Below are 22,108 nucleotides of genomic sequence, written 5' to 3' on the forward strand. Positions count from 1 at the left end.
TTAACCAGTTATCAATCCATGAAAGGACCTTTCCTCTTATCCCATGACATCTTAACTTAAGAGTCTCTGGTAGGGGACCTTGTCAAAGGCTTTCTGGAAATCTAAGTACACTATATCCACTGGATCCCCCTTGTCCACATGCTTGTTGATCCCCTCAAAGAGCTCTAGTAGAGTAGTAAGGCATCATTTCTCTTTACACAATCCATGTTGACTTTTCCCCAATAAATTATGTTCGTCTACGTGCCTGACATTTCTATTCTTAACAATAATTTCAACTACTTTGCCCAACACTGACGTTACACTTACCAGTCTGTAATTGCCAGGATGACTTTTAGAGCCCTTTTTAAACATTGGTGTCATCTTAGCTATCTTCCAATCATTAGGTACAGAAACTGATTTAAAGGAGAAATTACAAACCACAGTTAATAATTCTGCAATTTCACATTTGAGTTCTTTTAGAACTTTTGAGTGAATGCCATCTGGTGCTAGTGACTTGTAAGTGGTAAGTTTATCAGTTTATCAAACCGCCTCTAATGACACCTCAGTCTGGGACAATTCCTTAGATTTGTCACCCAAAAAGAATGGTTCAGGTTTGGGAATCTCCCTAAAGTCCTCAGCCTTGAAGACCAAAGCAAAGAATTCATTTAGTGTCTCCGCAATGACCATATCATCTTTGCGTGCTCCTTTAGCATCTCAATTGTCTAGTGGTCCCACTGGTTCTTATAGCAGGCTTCCTGCTTCTGATATACTTAAAAAACATTTTGCTATTACTTTTTGAGTTTTTTGCTAGCTGTTCTTCAAATTCCTTTTTGGCTTTTCTTATTCTATTTTTACACTTAATGTGACAGTTTATGCTCCTTTCTATTTTCCTCACTAGAATTTAACTACAACTTCTTAAACAATGCCTTTTTATCTCTCACTGCTTCTTTTACTTGGTTAAGCCACAGTAGCACTTTTTTGTTCCCTTACTTTTTTTAAATTTGGGGTTGACATTTAAGTTTGGCCTTAGTTTATGGTGTCTTTGAAAAGTCTCCATGCAGCTTTCAGGGATTTTACTGTTGGCATTTTACCTTAAAATTTCAATTTAACTAACCTCATTTTTGTGTAGTTCACTCTTCTGAAATTAAATGCCATGGTGTTGGGCTGCTGAGGTGATATTCCCACCACAGGGATGTTAAATTTTATTACATTATGGTCACTTTTCCAGGTGGTCCATTGTATTTACCTCCTGGATCAAATCCTGTGCTCCCCTTAGGACTAAATCAAGATTTGCCTCTCCTCTTGTGGGTTCCAGAACCAGCTTCTCCAAGAAGCAATCACTTAAGGTGTCAAGAAACTTTATCTCTGCATCCCATTGTGAGGTGACGTGTACCCAGTCAATATGGGGATAATTGAAATCCCCCCCAATTATTGGGTTTTTTGTTTTGATTACCCTTCGCATTTCATAGTCACTATCATTATCCTGAGTGAGGTGGTTGGTAATATATCCCTACTGCTATATTCTTATTATTAGAGCATAGAATTACTATCCCTAGAGATTTTGTGGAACATTTTGGTTCATTTAAGATTTTTTCTTCATTGGATTCTACATTTTCTTTCATGTACAGTGCCACTCCCCCACTAGCACTACCTATTCTGTCCTTCTGCTATTTTGTGTATCCTGGTCTGACTGCGTCCCATTGAGTGTCCTCATTCCACCAAGTGTCTGTGATGCCTATTATATTAATATCCTCCTTAAATACGAGGCACTCTAGTTCCTCCATCTTCTTATTTAGACTTGTAGTGTTTCTGTATAAGCACTTTAAATATTTGTTACTTTTAGCTGACTGCTGTTTCCTGATGTGTTTAATGGCACTCTTTTTCATTTGACTCTGTCTCATCTGATCTTACCCATATTTTATCATCTTCCATCCTCTTCTCCTTACTAGAACATAGAGAATCTTTATTAACAGACTCTCCCCTAAGAGATGTCTCTGCCTGATCCATGTGCTTCTCCTCACCTGTCGGCTTTCCACCAGAAATTTTCTCTTCCTCTTCTCCAGATGAGGCAGCGATACCCTGTCCTCCATCCATGGCAAAGTATTTTAGGTCCTCTTTAGGACCTTACATATAGGGTGGCAGATACTCGACTAATCCCTCTTGGGGAGGTGACACACACTTACCATAAGCTGCTGGACATTTTACATACGTGCTCCTCCTCAAGTATTGCCCCCCCCTCCCATTAATGCAGTGCTTTGGGATGTAGCTATTCTTATTTGTGTTGAAGCAAAAAAACCGCTACTCTCTGTTTAGGCAGCTAACAAACAGCTTTATTAATTAATAAAGCACAGCATGAGCCAAACGTGGTCCTAGCAGAGCCGGGCCCAGTAAAGCTGCTAATACAATCAATCTTAGTATCTTTATACCTTTAACTAAACAGTCTGACGTCAGGGCATCCAATTACAGAAATCCTCAATTAAACTTGGAAAAACAAAGCCTTATCAACAAGATGGTGGACAGGTACGAGGGAGTACATCTCCTGTCCCAACCAGCTCAATTAACACATACCAATAGCCTATCCTGTAGGCCTCTTCTCACGGGGTGACAGAAAGTTCACTCTGGTCTACGTGCTTGAGAGAAAAGCTGAAATGGTTTCTGTTATACAAGATGGCTTCTAGCTAAATATGAAATGGTTTCTACAGCTTCTACCACTCCCCCCTTTTAGCCTTTTAAAGGCTAACCTTAAAACCATTTTATACCTCTATTTTCCATTAAAGTATTTATGTACATTTCTTGTTCCTTTCTCTGCTCATCTTATTTTAACATCATGAGTTCTACATTCCTTTTGGTAAGGGTCTGTCTTGTGTTTTCTAGAATACAAGAAATAAAGCAATTGATTAACAAGAAACAGCAATAAGCACAAAAGAATATGGCTAATACTAAAACTACTCCTTGCAAAATCTAAGTTCCTAAATGTCTAAACCAGCCTCCTAACTAACTTCAGAGGGTCCAGTTTTCTTCTTGTCTTAGGCTTTCCACGGTTCTTTCAATCTCTGAGGCATCTTCCTCTACTTCCTTGCTGGTGTCAGTGATATACACACAGCATTCTGTTCCTACTAAGGCAAAAACCCTGCCTTTATTTGCTAGGACGTAGTCTAGGGCTATTCGGTTTGGGCTTTTTCTTAACCCTGGCTCCTGAAGCATTACATGTCTAGCAGTACTTTCTAACTGGGGTCAGGGCTAGATGGATATACCCTGGGTTAGTAAACCCTTTATCCTGCCAAGTATCATTTGGCTTAGTTCACTAAACAGTGTGCCATTCATTTGAGTGTTGTTTAGTGGGACTGGAATCATTGGGATACCTCCTTCTGAATGTACAGGACTGTAAGCACATATCCAGCAATCTGTGGAATTAAATTCTTGGGAAACTTGGTTCATTAAAAGCATAAACACATTTGAACCATATAGGTTATAACTGCTAGGTATTAAAAACAAGATTAAGCATAAGATCAACATGAATTGTTTGTCCAGCCTCATGCTGGCTGTTCTTCAGGACTTCATAGTTTGCTTCACCTATCACTGGCAAGTTCTTCTGGGCCACAGCTGGTACTTTGGCCTCGGTCTCTCAGGATCGTCTGCTTCTGGGCCTGGATTGCTGGTACCAGGCCTTCGCTGATCCTCATCTGCTTCTGGACTTGGGTCTCTGGTACCAGGCCTGCGCTGATCCTCATCTGCTTCTGGACTTGGGTCACTGTTACCAGGTCTGCAGTGCTCCTTGTTGGGGCCAACCTCTGTAGGGGCTGGAACCGGTTTGCAGTGGGAGGCGTGAATCCAGGCAGGCAATCTCTCGCACTTTACAGCAGTATAAGTGGTAAGAAGGACTTGGTAAGGACCCTTTCACCTGGGTTCTAGGGCAGTCTTTGGTTGGTGAATCTTCACACAAACCTAGTCTCCTGGTTGTAGTTTATGGCACGGCTCAGTCGGAGCCTCCTGGAAGGCGTCCTTAACCCGTGAATGATAAGACTGTACACACCTCATAAGTTCCTGACAGTACTTGACTGTGCTTCCTTTAACAAGTGTGGCATCAGCCAGGTTAATTTCTGGGCTGCTTAACAATCTCATAGATCGGGCCACATGCAATTTCATGTGGACTGAGTCCAGTTTTCTGATTAGGAGTGGCTCTCATGCTCATTAGGGCAATTGGGAGTGCTTTTACCCATGTTAAGCCAGAGTTCTCACATATTTTAGCAAGTTCGTTCTCTAAAATCCTGTTTCATCTTTCTACTGCTTCTGCGCTCTCCGGGTGTCACGCACAGTGCAGTGCTTTTCTGGTAGAGTAGTACTTTGCCAGTTTTTGAACAATTTGTCCAGTAAAGTGTGTACCTTTATCACTGGAGATTACAAGGTGTATTCCTTATAATGGGATGTAATGATTTAGAAGTTTCTTTGCCACTGTGATTGCATCAGCTTTCCTGCAGGGATAAGCTTCTACCCATCCCGAAAACAAGCAAACAATAACTAGCACATATTCAAAAGATTGACATTTAGGCAATTGAATAAAGTCCATTTGTAAATTCAGAAATGGTCCCAAAGGCGGAGGTCTGGTTGCCGGAACTGTCTTTACAGGTTTACCCACGTTGTGGGCTTGGCAGACAGGGCAAGCCAGACAGTAATCTTTGGCTGCTTGGGAGAATTTGGGAGCAAACCAATTTTGTTTTAAGGATTGCTACCATCCCCCCTTTGCCAACGTGCGACAATCCATGGAGCAAGGAGGCAAGGTGAGGTAGCAAGACTACTGGGGCAACAATGTGGTTATCAGAGCTGTGCTACAAGTGGTCTGGGTGCAAGGTGCACCCTGCCAATCTCCACTCCTGCTTTTCTGATTCTGGGGCTTGGTCTCGCAGGAGGGCCAGTTTTGAAAGAGACGGCGTAGGAGCTGGCGATGGTAGGAGAGAAGGGAAAAACAGTAGGTAGAGGAGCAGATTTTACTACATTCCAGACAGTACAAACTGCATAGCCTGCTACTAGAATTATAAAAGCAAAAAAACTATCTGTGTAAAGCACAAAGTTAAGATTATTCAAGGGACTTAAATTATTCTTTCATTAAAACAACAATATTGTACACACAACAATGTTTGAAATACATATATCACAATCAAGACACACAAGACAAATCTGGACAGAACATAGAACACAAACTTATTACGTCATGACACAGAACCATGATTTTTTTTCAGCTGATATTAGCGCTTTTTGATGATCGGAAAGACAAAGAAAACGCTTGTACCCTTATTGGGGTGGCCTATCATAACTTAAAATACAGCCTAAGATCTGTTAGGGGAACCGGTTACAGGTAGTTCTTAACCACTTCCATGGGCAAGTGAGCTGCAACTTTCCGAGAACAAGGGAGCTTCATTGGTACTCGTGACTTTCTACTCCTTTGAATTACCTCAGAGTTGCTAGCTTTCCTCAACAGTGGCACGCCTCAGTTTCCTTCTTGTACTGCAGACTAGGCTTTTTTTTTTTTTTAATGTGAAGCTTCAAATGATTTACTGCCACAGAAGCTCTTTCTTAGAACAAGGTGCTTGCTAGTTATTATTCCAGTAAGCAAAAAGGTTTTCTTTTCCTGAAAAGAATCACATGCAATGTTACAGGCTTACTTATGGGGGACAGTGCCCCCACTTCCAGAACAGACAGGCAGTTTGCAGACACACACAACCTTGGATCTGAAAGCAAGCTAAAAGTGCTATCAACTCAGCTTTGAACAGAAACACCGTGAAGTTTCTGGGCTTGGATTTTTTTTAAACAATAATTAGTTTCCTTGGAAGACACATTTAACCCTTAGGGTGCAGGTTTTACAAATTTACAATGTATAGATTCTATTCTTTTATGCGGTTAACCAATTAAGTTTCAGTAGAATTCTTTATTTTCCCTTTAATAGATTTAACAAAGTGTCTGTAGCCAAATGTTTAACTTGACTGTTTCTTTGCTGAGATGACTAAAAGAGACGACAAGAAACAAGGAGTAATTTCTTAAAGCAGGTTTTTTTTCCTTAGGATTTGGAGGAACACTTTCTTTAAACTGTTAAACTTATTTTAAACTTTGTGTTTTGCTTTGGATCGGGCAAGTTTGTTACAGGAGCCCGTGTTTTCAAAGGGAAGAGCTAATTCCTTTCAGTTATTTTTCATGTCTCCTATCTGTGTATGCTTTATAAAGAGGAGTAGAGGGGTGGTGATGTGCTAAATTTTCCCCCCAAGCTTGGTTGATACGGGTGTGCCAACTGAGAAAGCTTTTTTTTTTTTCCTTCCACTTCTTGTGCATTATTTTGGCACAGAGGTGCTGCAGCAACTTTTAAGTTACATATCTTACTGCAGGGAGGATTTTTGCTTTTCTGAGCTTTACTTTTATCCTTCAGGGCTTTAATTTTTCTTCTTTTCAAATTTGTTAAATGCTTACAGGTCCTTGGACCATTATGCACGTACATGTAGTACACAGGGGTGCCTTTTGGCAGAGTGGGGGGTGTTTAGACTAACTCCCACCTAAGCTAACTTTACACACTCTAAAGAAAGAGTCTGCCGGGTCTAGAGTGTCAGACCTTATCAGCTCATAAAATAAGGGGAGTCGTCACTCCTTCACATATCCGCTGAGTCTCGAGTTTCGGCTGATCCCCCCCTCCTTGCGTTCAGAACTCCCTCGTGGGAGAGCCCTGGTGCAGCGGGGATCAGCTCAAGTCTCAGACTCATTACATTCATACTCATCATTTTCTACACACATTTTTTCCCTCCTTTTCACATTTTTCCTACAATTTCCACATTTTGATGCATCTTTCTTTACTGTCCAGTTCCCATGGGTTTCTATTAAGTGGCGTTGCCTTAAGACACCTGACACTTAATATCAGACTTCATTAGGATCCTAAACCAGAAGGCACTTATCATAAAGGCACTGGAATTCCTGTAGACTGACCTACCCCCATTTCCTGCGCGTGCTTAAACAGATTCTGTAAGGCACCGAACCAAAAGTCCGTCTGCTTACACTATCTTTTGCGAGTCACCGAATTAAGAGAGATCCACCTGCTCGCACTGATCCCCCCCTCTTTGTTGCGAGGCACTGGACTCAAAGTCCACCTGGCTCGCAGAGGTTTCCGGCACCTGCCCCAGCCTGGCAGAACACCACGTCCTGGCTCCTGGAGACAGCCTGGCGGAATGGGAAAATACTATGGCCTGGGGTTAGCCTCAGAGGTCAGTACTACATCCACAAGTAACAGAAAGAGACAACAAAGCTTCCTCACAGTTCCGTGTGCTGAGAGAGAGTAATGGCACCACACCAGCTTTTAGCGTCCGAACACAGAGGGTCCAGCGCATGGCTGCCTCACTAGAGACACCAGTATGCCCTTTTGGTTTCTACAGCTTCTACATTTGGCAACATGAGCATCAGTCCTACCGAGATGCACACAGGCTGACAGGGAGTATTATGTCCCCTCAGAGCACAGAGTTCCTCTCCATCCACCCTTCACCTAATTCCATTATGGTAGATGTGGTGAACTCCCAGTACCATTCAAAAGCCATCTCTTACAAGAGGGATTGGAAGAGATTTGACTTGTTTGGAGGAAGTCCTGTTCTCACGCATCATTGCAATTTCACATTGCAAACATACCAGGCTCTAAAAGCCAAATACAGCTTACACAAATTATGCCATCCTTAATAGCTTTTATTGACTATCTGTGGGGGTCCCACAGAGACCAATTTCAGGCCTTCATACAGGAGCTGCTGTTAGTGGTGAAAACCCCATCCTGACTGCACTAGAGGCACAGCCTTTTCAATTTTGACAGTTCATCGTGGCTGCGTCTTTTGGCACTGCCAAAGAAGTTTCAGATGACTGTCGAGTACCTCTCGATTAAATGTCTGAAATTGCGTGCAAGACTGATGCTTCATTCCATGCTCTGAAGGATTTCAAAGCCATGTTATAGTCACTGGGGATCTATGCCGCGGTACAAAAAAGGAAATTTAGTACTTAGTCCTCCTAGAAGTTGAGTCCACCCCAGTATCTACCACAGCACAACTGAGAGCCACAATGGAAAAAGTTCAGATTTCAGAGGTGCAAACCATTAGGTCCTCAGTCCTCCTCCATGTCAGAGCCATCTGTCTCTAAACCAATTTTTTTGCCTTGGTCAAGGTCCTGAGACCATTCATTATGAGACACCCTTTCCTGACATTACTTCTCACTATAAACACATCCATCGGGTGCGTATCTTAGTTACCTCATGACTCCATTCATGAAGGTGACTCTCCACATCAATCTCTTCAAACTCAGAGGGGTCACGACTGATTGTGTTCACTTCCTTCCATTGGTCAGAGGCAACATCCTATGTATGGAAATAATAAATCTGTGGAACTGATACATTTGCCACAATGTTCTAATATCTGCACCTACCTACCTGGAGGCAGAACACAACGGCGGACAGTCTGAGATGTAAGTTTTCACATGACTACAAGTGGGAAATGAATCTGGCAGTACTACATAACATATTATATCAATGAGAGACATCTATATTAGACTTGTTCACTTTTAGCTGTACAAGAAGTGTCTATGCTGTTGCTCTAGGCTGGCCTTGGACAGAACTCATTAGGGAACATTCTTCTTCCATGGGACAAGGGACTTCTATATGCCTTTTCCCCAGTTCCTCTGCTGTTGAAATAAAAAGAGGAAAAATAAACATGATATTAATTGAGAAAAACATTTTGCCCAGATCTCTTACAGCTTGCAGCATGTCCACTGAGTTCTTTTCAGCTAACTCCTCCTTACTGACTCTTGCAGAGAAAAGGGCATATTCTCCATCCCAACCTGCAGGTACTCTGGTTCAAGGCTTGGCTCCTTTGTGGTTCCGAAATATAGAGATCTTCTGCTTCATTGAGGTACTGGCAGTGTTACTACACAGTATAGAATGAGCTACTAATTGTACTTACCTGTGAAAGCAGGGTAGATTTCAGGTTTGGTTCATTTCCTGACAAATTACCTCACAATCTTCTCCCTTTCCTGTGATGTTGGACTGCATACTTGTGATAAAGTGGCCATAACAACTTTCCATCAACAAGTCGTAGGATACTCAGTTTTCTCCCACACAATTACAAAAAGATTCCCCAAGAGCATAGTGAACTCCTCTCCTCCTACCCTGACATCCCATTCCAACATGGAACCTAAATCTAGTTATAAGGAGTCTCACTTGACTTCCCTTTTGTGCTTGGCCATTTGCTTGCTCACATATTTGTCAAGGAAGACAGCATTTCTTATAGCCCTTCACTTCAACAAGAATAGGAGAAATAATGGTACTAATGATGTTACAATATTCTTAAAAGATTACTCTTTAACTTCACCCAGAATTCATTCCCAAGGTGACCTCATCTTTTCCCACAAACCAACTGATTCACCTCTCAACCTTTTACTCCAAGTTTCACTGTGATAACAGAGAGGCAATATGGTATTCACTAGTGATTAGGGGAGCCCTGACCTTTTACCTCTTTACACCATTTCACAAGGAAAGGCTTAGAAGGCAAAGTGATATCAGCCCAGAGACTTTCCAAAAAGGTCTTGAACTGTATTAAGCGCTGCTGTCATGTTCGCAATATGGTACTTCCATTTGGAATTTGCACACATTGCATGAGATTGGTTTATTCTTCAAAAACATCCCTATCTCAGAAATCTGCAGAGTTGAGCTTTGAACATCTGCTCATACTTTCACAGAACATTAAGTGGTTACTTGAGCTCTGATTATGATGCCATTTTTGGCTTCACAGTTCCATCATCCATAACAGACTTACCTCTGAAGCCCCAACCTTTCATTGAGGATACTGCTTAGGAATCACCTAAGCGGAGCACCTATACAGACTCTATTGGAAGAAGAGGAGAAAGTTATTGTGTCCCTATGGATTCTGTGTGGATTCTGTAGAGTTCTGGCAGTCCCCAGTCCCATCCTCCATCCACCACCACCCTCCCATAGACTGTGCCCAGTCTCTGCTCTCCAGGGAGCGGTGAGTGGCACAAGCACGTGCCTGAGGACTCAGGAGGAGCAGGGGGCAGCCAGTGGCTGGAGATAAGCATTGGTTTCCTCTTCGAAGTACCACTTCTCTCTGCCCGGCTGAGTGGACACCTTCTGCTCCTCAGGCTTATAGTCCACACCGCTCGCTGTCCATGCCACCCCCCTGCTGCCCTGAGGCCTGGACTGGTCAGGCTGGATACCATTGCAGCAAAGCGCTCCTGGTACAAGAGAGTTGGCTACCCCCTCCCCCGGCCTTCATAGCACCCCCACGGCAGAGCACGTACTCCTCTGTGAGGCCCTGCGAGAAGAAACTGAAGTTAGTTTGCCCACATAGCACTAATTGGGACAGAATAGGAGGAGGGAGAGAGTTCATGTGCAGGCTGAATGGACACTGCTACCAAAGATCTCCAATACAAATGTGTGTACATCTCTTCATTTCATATCGGAACATTCATAGGGAGATGCATCTTGGAGAATCATTACTACACAAGGTGAGTAACTTTCTCTCCTTTAAGTGACTTTGCATTATTTAATAGACTTTTAAAACATGTTTAAAAAGCATCAAATAATATGGAAGGACATTTCAACAGTTTAATGTCATGCTTCTGGAAAAACTACAATTTGAGCAAGCAAGATTATGAAGTTGGCCAAGGGATACATCACAGAGGATCCATGAAAAGCAACTTGTGGCTGACCAGAGCAAACCATCTAATGTTCAATTTATGTCCCAAGATAGTTGTAACAATAGTTGTGACTTTATTTGTCTTACACAAACTTGTATGACAAAATGTGTTTCAGAAAAAAATTAGAAGGTTCCAGTCTATTTGCAACAAGAGAGAGGAAGACAACTCTCATTTTGGTAGGACATTTTGAATTTTTGGCAGGCCTATAGGTTGTCATCTGATTTAGTCCATGCCAGCATTTCCAAGAAGAGATAGCAAATTATCCCAGTTGAGGTGGGATAAAACGGACTTTTTCTGTTAGCACATTCCCAAAAGCTGAATGCACCTAGAAGAGAGAAGATTGAGGTCTTGAGCTTGCCACCTGGGAATCACCGTAGTGATATTAAGTTCTTATGTGAGGCACCTTCAACTGTCTCTTTCTATTTTACAGTAATTTAGGTTACCCGTTAGTACATTGGGAAAAAATTGCAATCGTCTCCATTCTTCATGACACCTGTGTTTGCAGAGTCAACTTCTGCTATCAGCAATAACTGAGCTGAAAGCTGACAACTCAGTAAAGACCTGGTGATAAGTAACCCACAGAGTTTTTCTTGTGTGATAGCACAAATCCATCAACTGACCACTTCCTGAAATTGGGTAGATAGGAAGAGTAACTACATGTGTATGTGTATGTGCTTTAAAAATGGTCAGAGTTACAGTGTATCTCCTTGTTTTGTAACAGGTTCAAATCAAAGCTGAAACTCAGCAAGTTACTTTTGTTAATTAAGATTGTTGCACATTGTGAGTATTTACTATAGTGAATGGCTTCATGCTGCCTTTCGAATTCTAGATCCCCATAGTAATAAAATAGACTAAGTATACAAGCCTCTTTAACTGCACTTAGTCTGTGAAGTCTGTCATAAATGTAGACATTTATGATAGGAGTTTGGGATGTAGGTTAAAAAAATTGACTACTCTAGATCCACTGGAAGGGAGTCCATGGTGATCTGGCATGCAAGTTATTGACCAAGTTGTCTTACGTTTTACTTTGAATTGGGGAGGTTTTGTTTTGCTTTTTCCTTTTGTGTTTCCTTTTTCCTCTGTTGTGTTACCAACAGTAGGGTTGTTGGCACACGTCAAAAGTCTATAAAGTCACCTTTCCAAGATAGTGACTGAGTGAAGGTGTTATTTTCTGTAGTGGTTGTGTAAATGATTATATTGACCAGTTTTCTAGTTTTTTAGCCAAATCCTAGTCCAATACTATTTTTGTTGTTTTATATCCTGTCCTATCAATTGTGGATGTATATGATATTTAATAAAACTTTATAAAATTAAATTAATCTGTCGAGTCCTTTCATTTTAATTGACATTGAAATTAAAGTTGGTATGGGTAATCGTTTCAAGGGCTGCTCATCATGCTTTGTTTTATACCTTGTCTTTCTAACAAAATTAGTATTTTTCCTTCTCCTAACCTGCATTTTCTTTAGAGGATCATGACAGTTTATAGAGGTTTAATATTATAAAGGTGGGGTTTTTTTTTTGCATTATATTAAAATGTATATGTTTTTTATAGGTCAGTTTTTGGGTTGTACGAGAAATTTTAACAGCGCAGACCTTAAAAATAAGGGCAGAAATATTAAGCCATTTTGTGAAAATAGCTAAGGTAAGTGTGCATTTTTATTATCTTATACAAAATATTCTTTTTGTATTTCTCCCCACATATCAACTATCTCTTTAGACTACTGAAGATACTTCTGCAATTCCTTGAAGTACTTGGTCATTGTGTCACATAATGTGACCACCACAGACTGATGGGGGCGTGATACCTGTTGCTCAGACATAGCTAATGGGCAGCAAACTTTTTAACTGGCTTTTGCTGTATGTATTCTAGTTTAGCATATTCACTAGTTTAAAGGTTATTCATTTTGCTGCTGCTATGCTGTTGAGCTGCATTGGAGCCATGGGTAACATAGTTACGAAAACAAATATTTGTTGCTAACACTAGAGCTGGTTGGGGAAAAAATGATTTCCTCACAGAAAATTTTGACCAAAAATGTTTTCATCAACTTTTTTCCACTGAAAATTTAGAATTGCTGGCAAAAAAAAAATTGAAAGCCAAAATATGTTGCTCCAAAACAGACATAGTTTTATCCTGACACATTATCATAATGCACACACTTAGAGCATAATGAAGCTGTAGTTCTGAGTTCTCGTCCTCCCATTCTGTGGTATAGGGTAGGGCTCACCAGGTAGACTACATTTTTATAAAGCGCCACAGTTTTGCCTTTTAGGACTTGTGTACATCAAAGTTACTTTGCAGTAATCCAGGGTGTGAATTTGCATGCTGCTCAGCACAGTGAAAGTTCTGGAGTGCAGTCTGGCTTACTACAACCAAGCCATGCTAGAGGACTTTCACTGCACTGTAGCAGTGTTCACATGGCCTCAACTGCATGGCAAGCAGGTATGCTCTACATTCATATCCTGGCTTTCTGTGCCATAACTTCCCATGTAGACCAAGCCCTGGGTGAGGAGAGTTTGTGCATCATGGGAAGATGTAGCACTAATATGTGATAGGGTGAATTCCTCACAATAGGCTTGCAAGAGTTGGGTTGGGCTAGCCACCTATTTAGGCTGCTTAAGGTCAAAGGAAGCTGGTTAGAGAGGTTGCAGTAGGAAGCAGTTTAGGGGAGTAGTGAGGGTAGAAAGAAGAAACCTAGAATTGCTGAGCTCAGGGTCTCTGGACTAGAGGGTAGGCCTGGGTTGACCTATCAATCACAGAGAGAAACACTGGGGCAGTGAATGGGAAGGCTGTCTAGGACTGAACTCCAGAATTTGGAACACTGAGTGACCTAGCTGGAGGATTCAATCAGGAAGATGACGCTGCGAGTGCTGGAGCTGTCGACCAGTCATAGTGACTGGGGGAGCAAGCTGCAGAAGCGGGAGTGGGCCTTGAGAGCTATCTCCAGAGTGACCAGGACACCCACACTGTGGTGAGTCTAGTATCTCATCAGGGCTGGCCTTACCATGAGACGAACTGAGGCAGCCGCCTCAGGTGCCAGACTGTGGAGAGGCGCCACTAGGACCCAGAATGTAGAAAATTGTGTCTGCTGCTGGTGCATATGTATTCTCTCTGCTCTAGATGCACAGAGATGGTGGAGTGCTGTGCTGGAGGAAGGAGGGCACAAGAGATGTAACAGGCAGGCAGGAGAAAAGGGGAGATGGGGGCATCATTTGAGCTCCCCACCTCAGATGCCAAAATGTTGTGGGCCAGCCCTGTATCTCATGATGAGGCATCTGTGTTCTGTGCAGCACACTGACAGCATTTCAGAAATGAAGCCTTTTGGTTTTCAGAATATTGTTTTTTGTCTGGAAATCAACAACATGGCCGAAAGCAGGAGTGAGGAACATTTTTGGGTGGGAGCTGCTGACCCACAGAAAATCAGTCAGGCGCCACACAGAAAGTGAGAAGCACAAAAATAAATAAACCTCACAACCCTCACTGACCTGGCCGATAAGAACGGAGCAGAAAACCCCTTACAGCTGTGTGTCATGACTGCATAGTATGGGCTCTGGGCACTCCTCAACCCCCAAATGTCAGCTGAAGCCAAAGTCATAGGGATCCAGTACAAAAGACAGGACTATGCAGCACTTTAAAGATGGTTTATTAGTCTTGTTAGTCTTTAAAGTGCTGCATAGTCCTGTCTTTTGTTTCAGCTAGACCAGACTAACACAGCTACATCTCTGTTACTATTAGAGATCCAGTACAGTCATGGAATCCATGAACTCCATGTCTGAATCAGATACTTAATTGTGATATACTATCAAGGTATACTGTCTCCACTCAGACGAATGGACTAGATGGTCTCTCAAGATCTTTTCAAGCCCTTCATTTTTGTAATTCTGTCATATTGGCCTGGCTGCTATAATATCATTTTAGTGCACTACCCTTATATAAAAGGAGTTCTATATGCAATAATTCCTTCTCATACTTGATCTTTAGAAACACATAGATATTGCTAGGGCTGTGATTAATCATGAGATTAAAAATTGTGATTAATTGTACTGTTAAATAATAATAAAATATTATTTATTTTAATTTTTTGGATGTTTTCTACATTTTCAAATATATTTATTTCAATTGCAAAATGTACAGTTCTCTCTTTATATTTATTTTTATTACACATATTTGTATTGTAAAGAAAAATGTTTTTAAATTACTCTCATACAAGTCCTGTAATGCAGTGTCTTTATCATGAAATACATAGAATATAGTATATTATACTATAGAATTATTTACAACCCTCCCTACATTGGAAGATATCTACTTGCTAGTTGTGCTGAAGAGTCATATTCATTCATGCATTAACTATTATTCCAGAGAAAATGTGGACATGCTGATGATGGATTATTTAATTTTTTTCACTTCCAAAGAGAGAACCTTGCAAAACTGTGTACCCAGATTAGTTGCATGAAATAGGAGGAACATCTAAGTGAGCCTTCACTTTGTAATGACTTCGGGACAAGCCTGGAATATCTGCAATGTTTTTAAAGTGTAAAATGTCACTCAGAGAATTCCCAAAACTAGACACAATTTAGCGCCCTTTGATTTTGTTTTGAAGAATTGCATCTCTCGTTTGATTGTATTTAGTGTGATGGCTATACACAGCTATAAGAAAAGGTTAATTATTTTTTCCTTCCAGAATACAATCATTTGTTCCTTTTGGGTGTTTTTTAGAAACTTCTGGACCTGAACAACCTTCATTCTCTTATGGCTGTGGTATCAGCATTGCAAAGTGCACCTATTTTCAGGCTGACGAAAACCTGGGCTGTAAGTTAACTTGTCTTTATTTCAAATCTTCTCCCTTCTGCAACAGTGTATAATAATCCTGAGCTTTGTTGTTTGAACATGACTGGATTGCTGTGTTATAGCTGGCCAGAGGAAGAAAGGTAATTTACCTTCAGAAGTGATTTTGTGTGTGTGTGTGTGTGTGTGTTATCAAATTAGTCTAATATGATACATACTTGAAACCATCTGTTTACGAACAGTAATTTATATTGTTTTATGGTATTTAATATAAACCCTTGAATTACATATTAACCTAAACATAAACTTAAAGTGTTTGCTTTACTCTTATTTCCTTTCCTTGTTTGTTTCTCATTCCTCTGTTGTGCCTACTCCTGCAGGAAATGGCTGCTTTTTGTTTTTTATGTGCCTGTGCAGCAGCTAGCATGTTAGGGTCTTTATTCCTAATTGGGGCCTATGCATATTATTGCAGTACACGAAATCATCATTGGTGATCTCTTGAGGTTGAAGATGATCTTTCACAGCTTTTATTTTTCATGTGTCCTTAGGCATCTGAGGAGTCAAATCCTGGAGCCTCAAGTTTGTTTCCTGATGTTGCAGGGGTCATAGAATCTTAGGGCTGGAAGAGACCTCAACAGGTCATCAAGTCCAGCCCCCTGGCCAAAGTAGGATCAACCCTAACTAAATCATCCCAGCCAGGGCTTTGTCAAGCCAGGACTCCTTGGCTACTCATCTACTGTAATCCCCTGTTCCTTTTCTGCTGAACTGCGATTTAGCTAGTCAGTCCCCAGTCTGTAACAATGTTTGGGATTTTTCTGTCCCAAGTGCAGGACTTTGCACTTAACCTTGTTGAACCTCATCAGATTTCTTTTGGCCCTACCCTCCAATTTGTCTTGGTCACTTTGGACCCTATCGCTGCCCTCCACTGTATCTACCTCTCCCCCTAGCTTAGTGTCATCTGTAAACTTGTTGAGGGTGCAATCCATCCCCTCAGCCAGGTCATTAATAAAGATGTTGAACAAAACCTGTCCTAGAACTGATCCTTCGGGCACTCCGCTTGAAACTGACCTCCAGGCAGACATCAAGCTGTTGATCACTACTCATTAGGCCCGACAATCTAGCCATCTTTCTATCCACCATACAGTCCATTTATCCAATCCATACTTCCTTAACTTGCTGATAAGAATATTATGGGAGACCATATCAAAAGCTTTTCTGAAGTCAGGTGTATCACATCCACTTACTTTCCCATGTCCACAAAGCCAGTTACATCATCATAGAAGCTAATCAGATTGGTCAGGCACGACTTGCTCTTGGTGAATCCATGTTAACTATTCCTGATCACTTTCCCCTCTTCCAAGTGCTTCAAAATGGATTCCTTGAGGATCCCCTCCATGATTTTTCCCGGACTGAGGTGAGGCTGACAGGTCTGTAGTTCCCTGGATTGTTGTTCTTCCCTTTTTTAAAGATGGGAACTAGATTTGCCTTGTTCCAATCATCTGGAATATCTCCCGATCTCCATGAGTTTTCAAAGATAATGGCCAAAAGCTCTGCAATGACATTTGCCAAGTCCCTCAGCACCCCCGGATACATTAAATCCTGGTGTGGTGGAAGACAGGCTCCTTTCTTTTCTGGTGTTTTTATTTGACTAGGGCAAGGCTGTTTTCCTCAAAAGTGGAGGTTCCCTCTTTGACAAGTCTTTGCCAGCTACCCTGTCCTGGCTGAAGTCTCCCAGTATGTGGTATCAATGCCACATCTTCTGATGTTTATCTTTGAGTGTGTTTTTAAAGCATTTCTTTTAGCCTCCCTGATCCCATTCTCTTTTCGTGAGTTTGCCAAACAGTAGTTGTTTTGATAAATGTGTATCAGGCACGTGCACACGGTTCCTGCTCCGCCTCAGCTGGTGCTTAATCAGGACCTTAACACTGAAGATGTTGTCTTCTGTGAGGACATGGATATTAGTGTGATGACCTTCCACTCTATGTTGAGGGTCTTGTGAAGAAAGTGCTGGCACTGGTGTTCCAGGGTTTTCTTGTTTTTTCTATAGGTTACCCAAGTCTCACAGCCATAGAGCAGAGTTAGGATTCCCATCACTTTATAAACAAAAAGTCTAGTATGTGTTCTGATGATGTGATTGTTGAACTTCTGGCAAGACAGTCTGCCAAAGGCAGGGATGGCATAGTGTATTCTTTGCTGAATCTCGACATCTGTGTCTGCCTTTTGAGAGAGGTGGTTACCAAGGTTTCCTACATTTTCCCACTTCTTCTTTGTCAATGTAGAACCACTTTCTGGGTCTGATGATTGATGGGGGATGGGCCAGTGGAAAACTTTTCTTTTGCCGATATTCAGAGCTAGTCCTATACTTTTGTAAGCTTCAGCGAAGCAATTAATGGCTGTTTGTGCTGTAGTTGCATACTCAAAGGAGGATTTACATACTGGAATTTGGTTATTGATGCCAATATTGCTTTAGTTCTGGCATGAAGATGAAACGGTTAAAGAGGTTGCCATCAGTCTTGTACTGGATGCTAATGCTCCTGTGCTAGACTGGTCTTGCATCAATGTTTTCATGCTGCTAAGAAATAGAGAGAGTGCCAGTACAGAGCCTTGTTTTACACTAGTTCAGATGACAAAGGGCTCAGAGGTAGAGGCACTGCATAGGACAGAGGCTGTCATCTGGTCATGGAGAAATCTTACAAGGGTGATAAATTTGCTTGGGCAACCAAACTTTGACCTGATTTTCCATAGAGCTTCACAGTTGAAAGAATAAAAGACTGTGTGCAGATTGATAAAAGCCTCCTGGTGGAGTTCTTGACATTTTTCCTGCAAAATTACATCAGTGATGCCTCATGATGGTCTGAAGCCACACTGGGACTCCGGAAGTACTACCTCTGCAAGAGGGGAGCAGGCAATTCAGTAGGATTTTAGTAAGACTCTTCCCAGCAATGGAGAGGAGGGCAATGTTTCGATAGTTGCCACCGTCTGCCCTTTCTCTCTTTTTGAAAGAATTTGGTAAGTGATCAAGGGCCATACTCTTCCATCATATCAATGGAGGTGTTGTGGGGTCTGGGATGGAGGTTGGGTACAGAAGGGAGCTTAAGGTCTGGGATCTGGGAGGGATTATTGGTGAAGAAATGAATTGTGACCTGTGACCCCTTAAGGGTCCTACTGATCTTGCAGGATGGTTGTGGGCCAGATGTGGCCCACGGGCCATATTTTGCCCATTCTTTTGTTAGTATTACATAATGCAGCAGGAATTTCTTTGATGTGCCAGATTTGAAGGAATACAAATGAAGATTGTTAGTGTTTCTGCCCCCACTGTTAGTACTTTGGATGGCATGTCATGAGGACTTGGTGCTTTATTATTCTTCAAATGTTTAATTACTTTTGTGACTCGAATGGCTCTCCTGGATTGAACTGTGCAGATACTTGGAGCTAGTTTTGTCTGGTTGGGGAGGCGGCCTCTTCCTATGTGGCTAACCACAACTTTTCTGTGAGTTGTACCTGAATATGCATGACAAATTATGAATACAGTTTTATATAAACCCAAATACATACATTCATAATTACCGTCTGTATACATATATCGTAATGAACTTTGCAAGCTTTCATAAAATAAATTAATCAACATACTTTTATACAGGACTGGCCTTAGGGAAAACGGGGCCCTGGGCGAACTTGGATTTTGGCTCCCCACCATCCCAAGCGTGGTGGCCCCCCATTTCCCTTGGAAGCTGCTTAGTCTCTTGCTCCTCTGCGTGTAGTGCTATTGTCTCTAACCCTTGCAAAGGAAGTTGTCACAGTCCTTCTTGGCCAAACCATTCCTTTAAGAGCTACATGGGGAATAGATTATTTTAGATTAAATATTTTCCCCAAAAGGGAAATCTCAAAATTTCCCCTCAAAAGGGCTAATCTCTCACCAACCAAAGCTGTTAAAAAATTTAAAAAAGATATTACCTTTCCCACCTTGTCTCTGTGTTTTAACAGCTTTAAAGCTTGAATTCTTTGCATCTCAACTTCATCTGTCATTAAAAAATTATCTGACTTCCCTCCATATTTTCCCATAGTTGTGAAAATTATAAAAGAACAAAAAGGTTAGATATTACACAAAGTTATAAAAAATAAAAAGTAGGGGTGAAGCATTACAGAGGAGGTGGGGGAATGGGGAAGAGCCTATTTCCCCACTGAGTTCCCTCTGAGTTTAAGGGCCTGATTGAAACTAGAAGTCATAACAATCAAACATTATCCCCAGATTCTCACACTAGGAACCCGAGGGACTTCCAGAGCATGAAGAAGGTTTGCAGGTTAAGATGGGAGCAAAGAAAATTTCCTTATTCTTAATCTTGATGCAAGAACAACACTGTGTCCAACAACAGCTTTGACAAGGCCCCTTGCCCTGAGAAATTTCAGCATTCTGATAAGAAGTGAAAACAAACAGAATCTGAGGGTGTAGGTAGGTGATCAAGAGTTGAATAAAAGGTATGTGTTTCAGCCAGCCAGACATCACCCACCGAGACTCATTTCCCTCTCCTGTTAGGGGGCACACGGGAGAGCTGATTTCAGTAACAGTCACTTATCTCCTTTGCACCCATCCACCTGCCTCACATTAGAGAAGCAGCAGCCCTCCCACTTACCCCCTCAAAAAAGAGAGCGAAGTTTCTGAGTCAGCCAGGGGAAGCAGGACCACAGGACCAACTGCTGATGGGGGTTGGGGGGAGACACAATTTAAAGGTTCACACCAACAACTCAGGTGTCATACCCTCTCCCTAGCTGGTAGCCCAGCCTCCCCCATCAGTTCCCCTATGGATCTCTTGGGGGCAAAAAGGGAAGAAAAGGGGGTGGTGGATCCATACGTGCTCCACACTAACACACATACCAGGGTAGCAGTGTTGTTCCAAATCCCAGCCAGCCGGAACACAGAGAGAAGCTGCGAGCGCGCACAAACATGCAGGCTACGTCTACACTGGCCCCTTTTCCGGAAGGGGCATGTTAATTTCAGCGATCGCAATAGGGAAATCCGCGGGGGATTTAAATATCCCCCGCGGCATTTAAATAAAAATGTCCGCCGCTTTTTTCCGGCTTTTAGAAAAGCCGGAGAAGAGCGTCTACACTGGCCCCGATCCTCCGGAAAAAACACCCTTTTCCGGAAGATCTTATTCCTACTTTAAAGTAGGAATAAGATCCTCCGGAAAAGGGTGTTTTTTCCGGAGGATCGGGGCCAGTGTAGACGCTCTTCTCCGGCTTTTCTAAAAGCCGGAAAAAAGCGGCGGACATTTTTATTTAAATGCCGCGGGGGATATTTAAATCCCCCGCGGATTTCCCTATTGCGATCGCTGAAATTAACATGCCCCTTCCGGAAAAGGGGCCAGTGTAGACGTAGCCGCACACACAAACACACTCCCTGCTCCACACCCGAACCAACCAGAACACAGAAAGAAGCTACACACACACACACACCCTGCTCCATACCCCAGCCAGACAGAACACAGAGAGAAGCTACAAACACACACATACGCCCTACTCCACGCCCCAGCCAGCCAGAACATAGAAGCTGTGCGGACACACCCACACACACAGACACCCCTCCTGCTCCACACCCCAGCCAGCCAGAACACAGAGAGAAGCCATACACACACACACCCTGCTCCAGACCCTAGCCAGCCAGAACACAGAGAAACAGAAGCAGGCTGGGAGTAGGGTGTCTGGCCAGGGAGAGGGAGCAGAAGCAAGAGAGAGTGCAGTGTATGGCCAGAAGGGAGGGTGCAGGAGCAACAGTGAATGCAGAAGTAGCGTGGGGGTAGGGTGTTTGGCCAGGAGGGGACTTCGGGTAGGGGTTGGACCTCCATAGTCTGGCACCCTCGGGAGAAGACTGGTCTCAGATGAAGGATTTTTCTGCACCAGGGCAGGTCATTTTAGGCCCCCTGCTTCTGCCACCCTTCCCACCATTGGGCTTCCTGGCATCCCCTCTCCTGCAGCCCAGCTGAGCCTCACACTGGTTCCCTGTGCCCCTCCCCTGCAGCCTAGCTGAGCCCCATATTGGTTCCCTGTGCTCCCCCTCAAAGCCCAGCTGAGCCTCATGCCGGGGTTCCTGGTGCTCCCCTCGCAGCCCAGGTGAGCCCTATGCCTGGGTTCCCAGCACTTCCCTCCTTCCCCCACATCCCACCTGAGCCCTGCGCCGGTTCTTGGCATCTTCCTCACAACCCAGCTGAGCCCCGCACTGGGTTCCTGGTGCCTCCCCCCTTGCAAATCACTTGTTTTCCGGCGGTCCCAACAAGCACCAACTCTGGCTGCTCCTGTTGAGCAGGACGTGTCCCTGACTCCTATTCCCCCAACGAGGGAGCGAGCGGGGAAACAGCCATGCACAGCTGCATGTGGAATCTCAGGACTTTTCAGTACATTTCAGTGCTTCACGGGGACACTGGGACAGGAGATTAAAAATCAGGACTGTCCTGGATTTTCTGGTACGGATGGTCAGCATATGCTTAATCTATTCTCCCTGTGAGATTTTGGACACTGATTGTCACACTTAAGCAAGGAGTTCACCTACCAAATGGTGGATGTGCTTTCTCTCACATGATTCAGTCTTTCCATGATTTTTTTTCCAGAGACCTTTTATTCAGTCCTACAGTTTGC

At 42.7% G+C, this 22,108-nt stretch overlaps 1 protein-coding gene across 13 annotated transcripts in view; it reads left to right on the forward strand.

The window, feature by feature from the left end:
• Positions 1-22,108, forward strand: part of RALGPS1 (Ral GEF with PH domain and SH3 binding motif 1) — a 428,912-nt gene that overhangs the window by 108,398 nt on the left and 298,406 nt on the right. For all 13 annotated transcript variants that reach the window (XR_012897221.1, XM_075905764.1, XM_075905763.1 and 10 more), the window contains 2 exons: positions 12,248-12,337; positions 15,410-15,502. Coding sequence is in view for 12 of the 13 variants with exons in the window: in XM_075905764.1 (XP_075761879.1) it covers positions 12,248-12,337; positions 15,410-15,502 (183 nt within the window). In the remaining variant the exon portion in view is untranslated. The remainder of the gene's footprint in view (positions 1-12,247; positions 12,338-15,409; positions 15,503-22,108) is intronic.

The sequence above is a fragment of the Pelodiscus sinensis genome, chromosome 22 (assembly GCF_049634645.1).
Source record: "Pelodiscus sinensis isolate JC-2024 chromosome 22, ASM4963464v1, whole genome shotgun sequence".
NCBI lineage: Eukaryota > Metazoa > Chordata > Testudines > Trionychidae > Pelodiscus > Pelodiscus sinensis.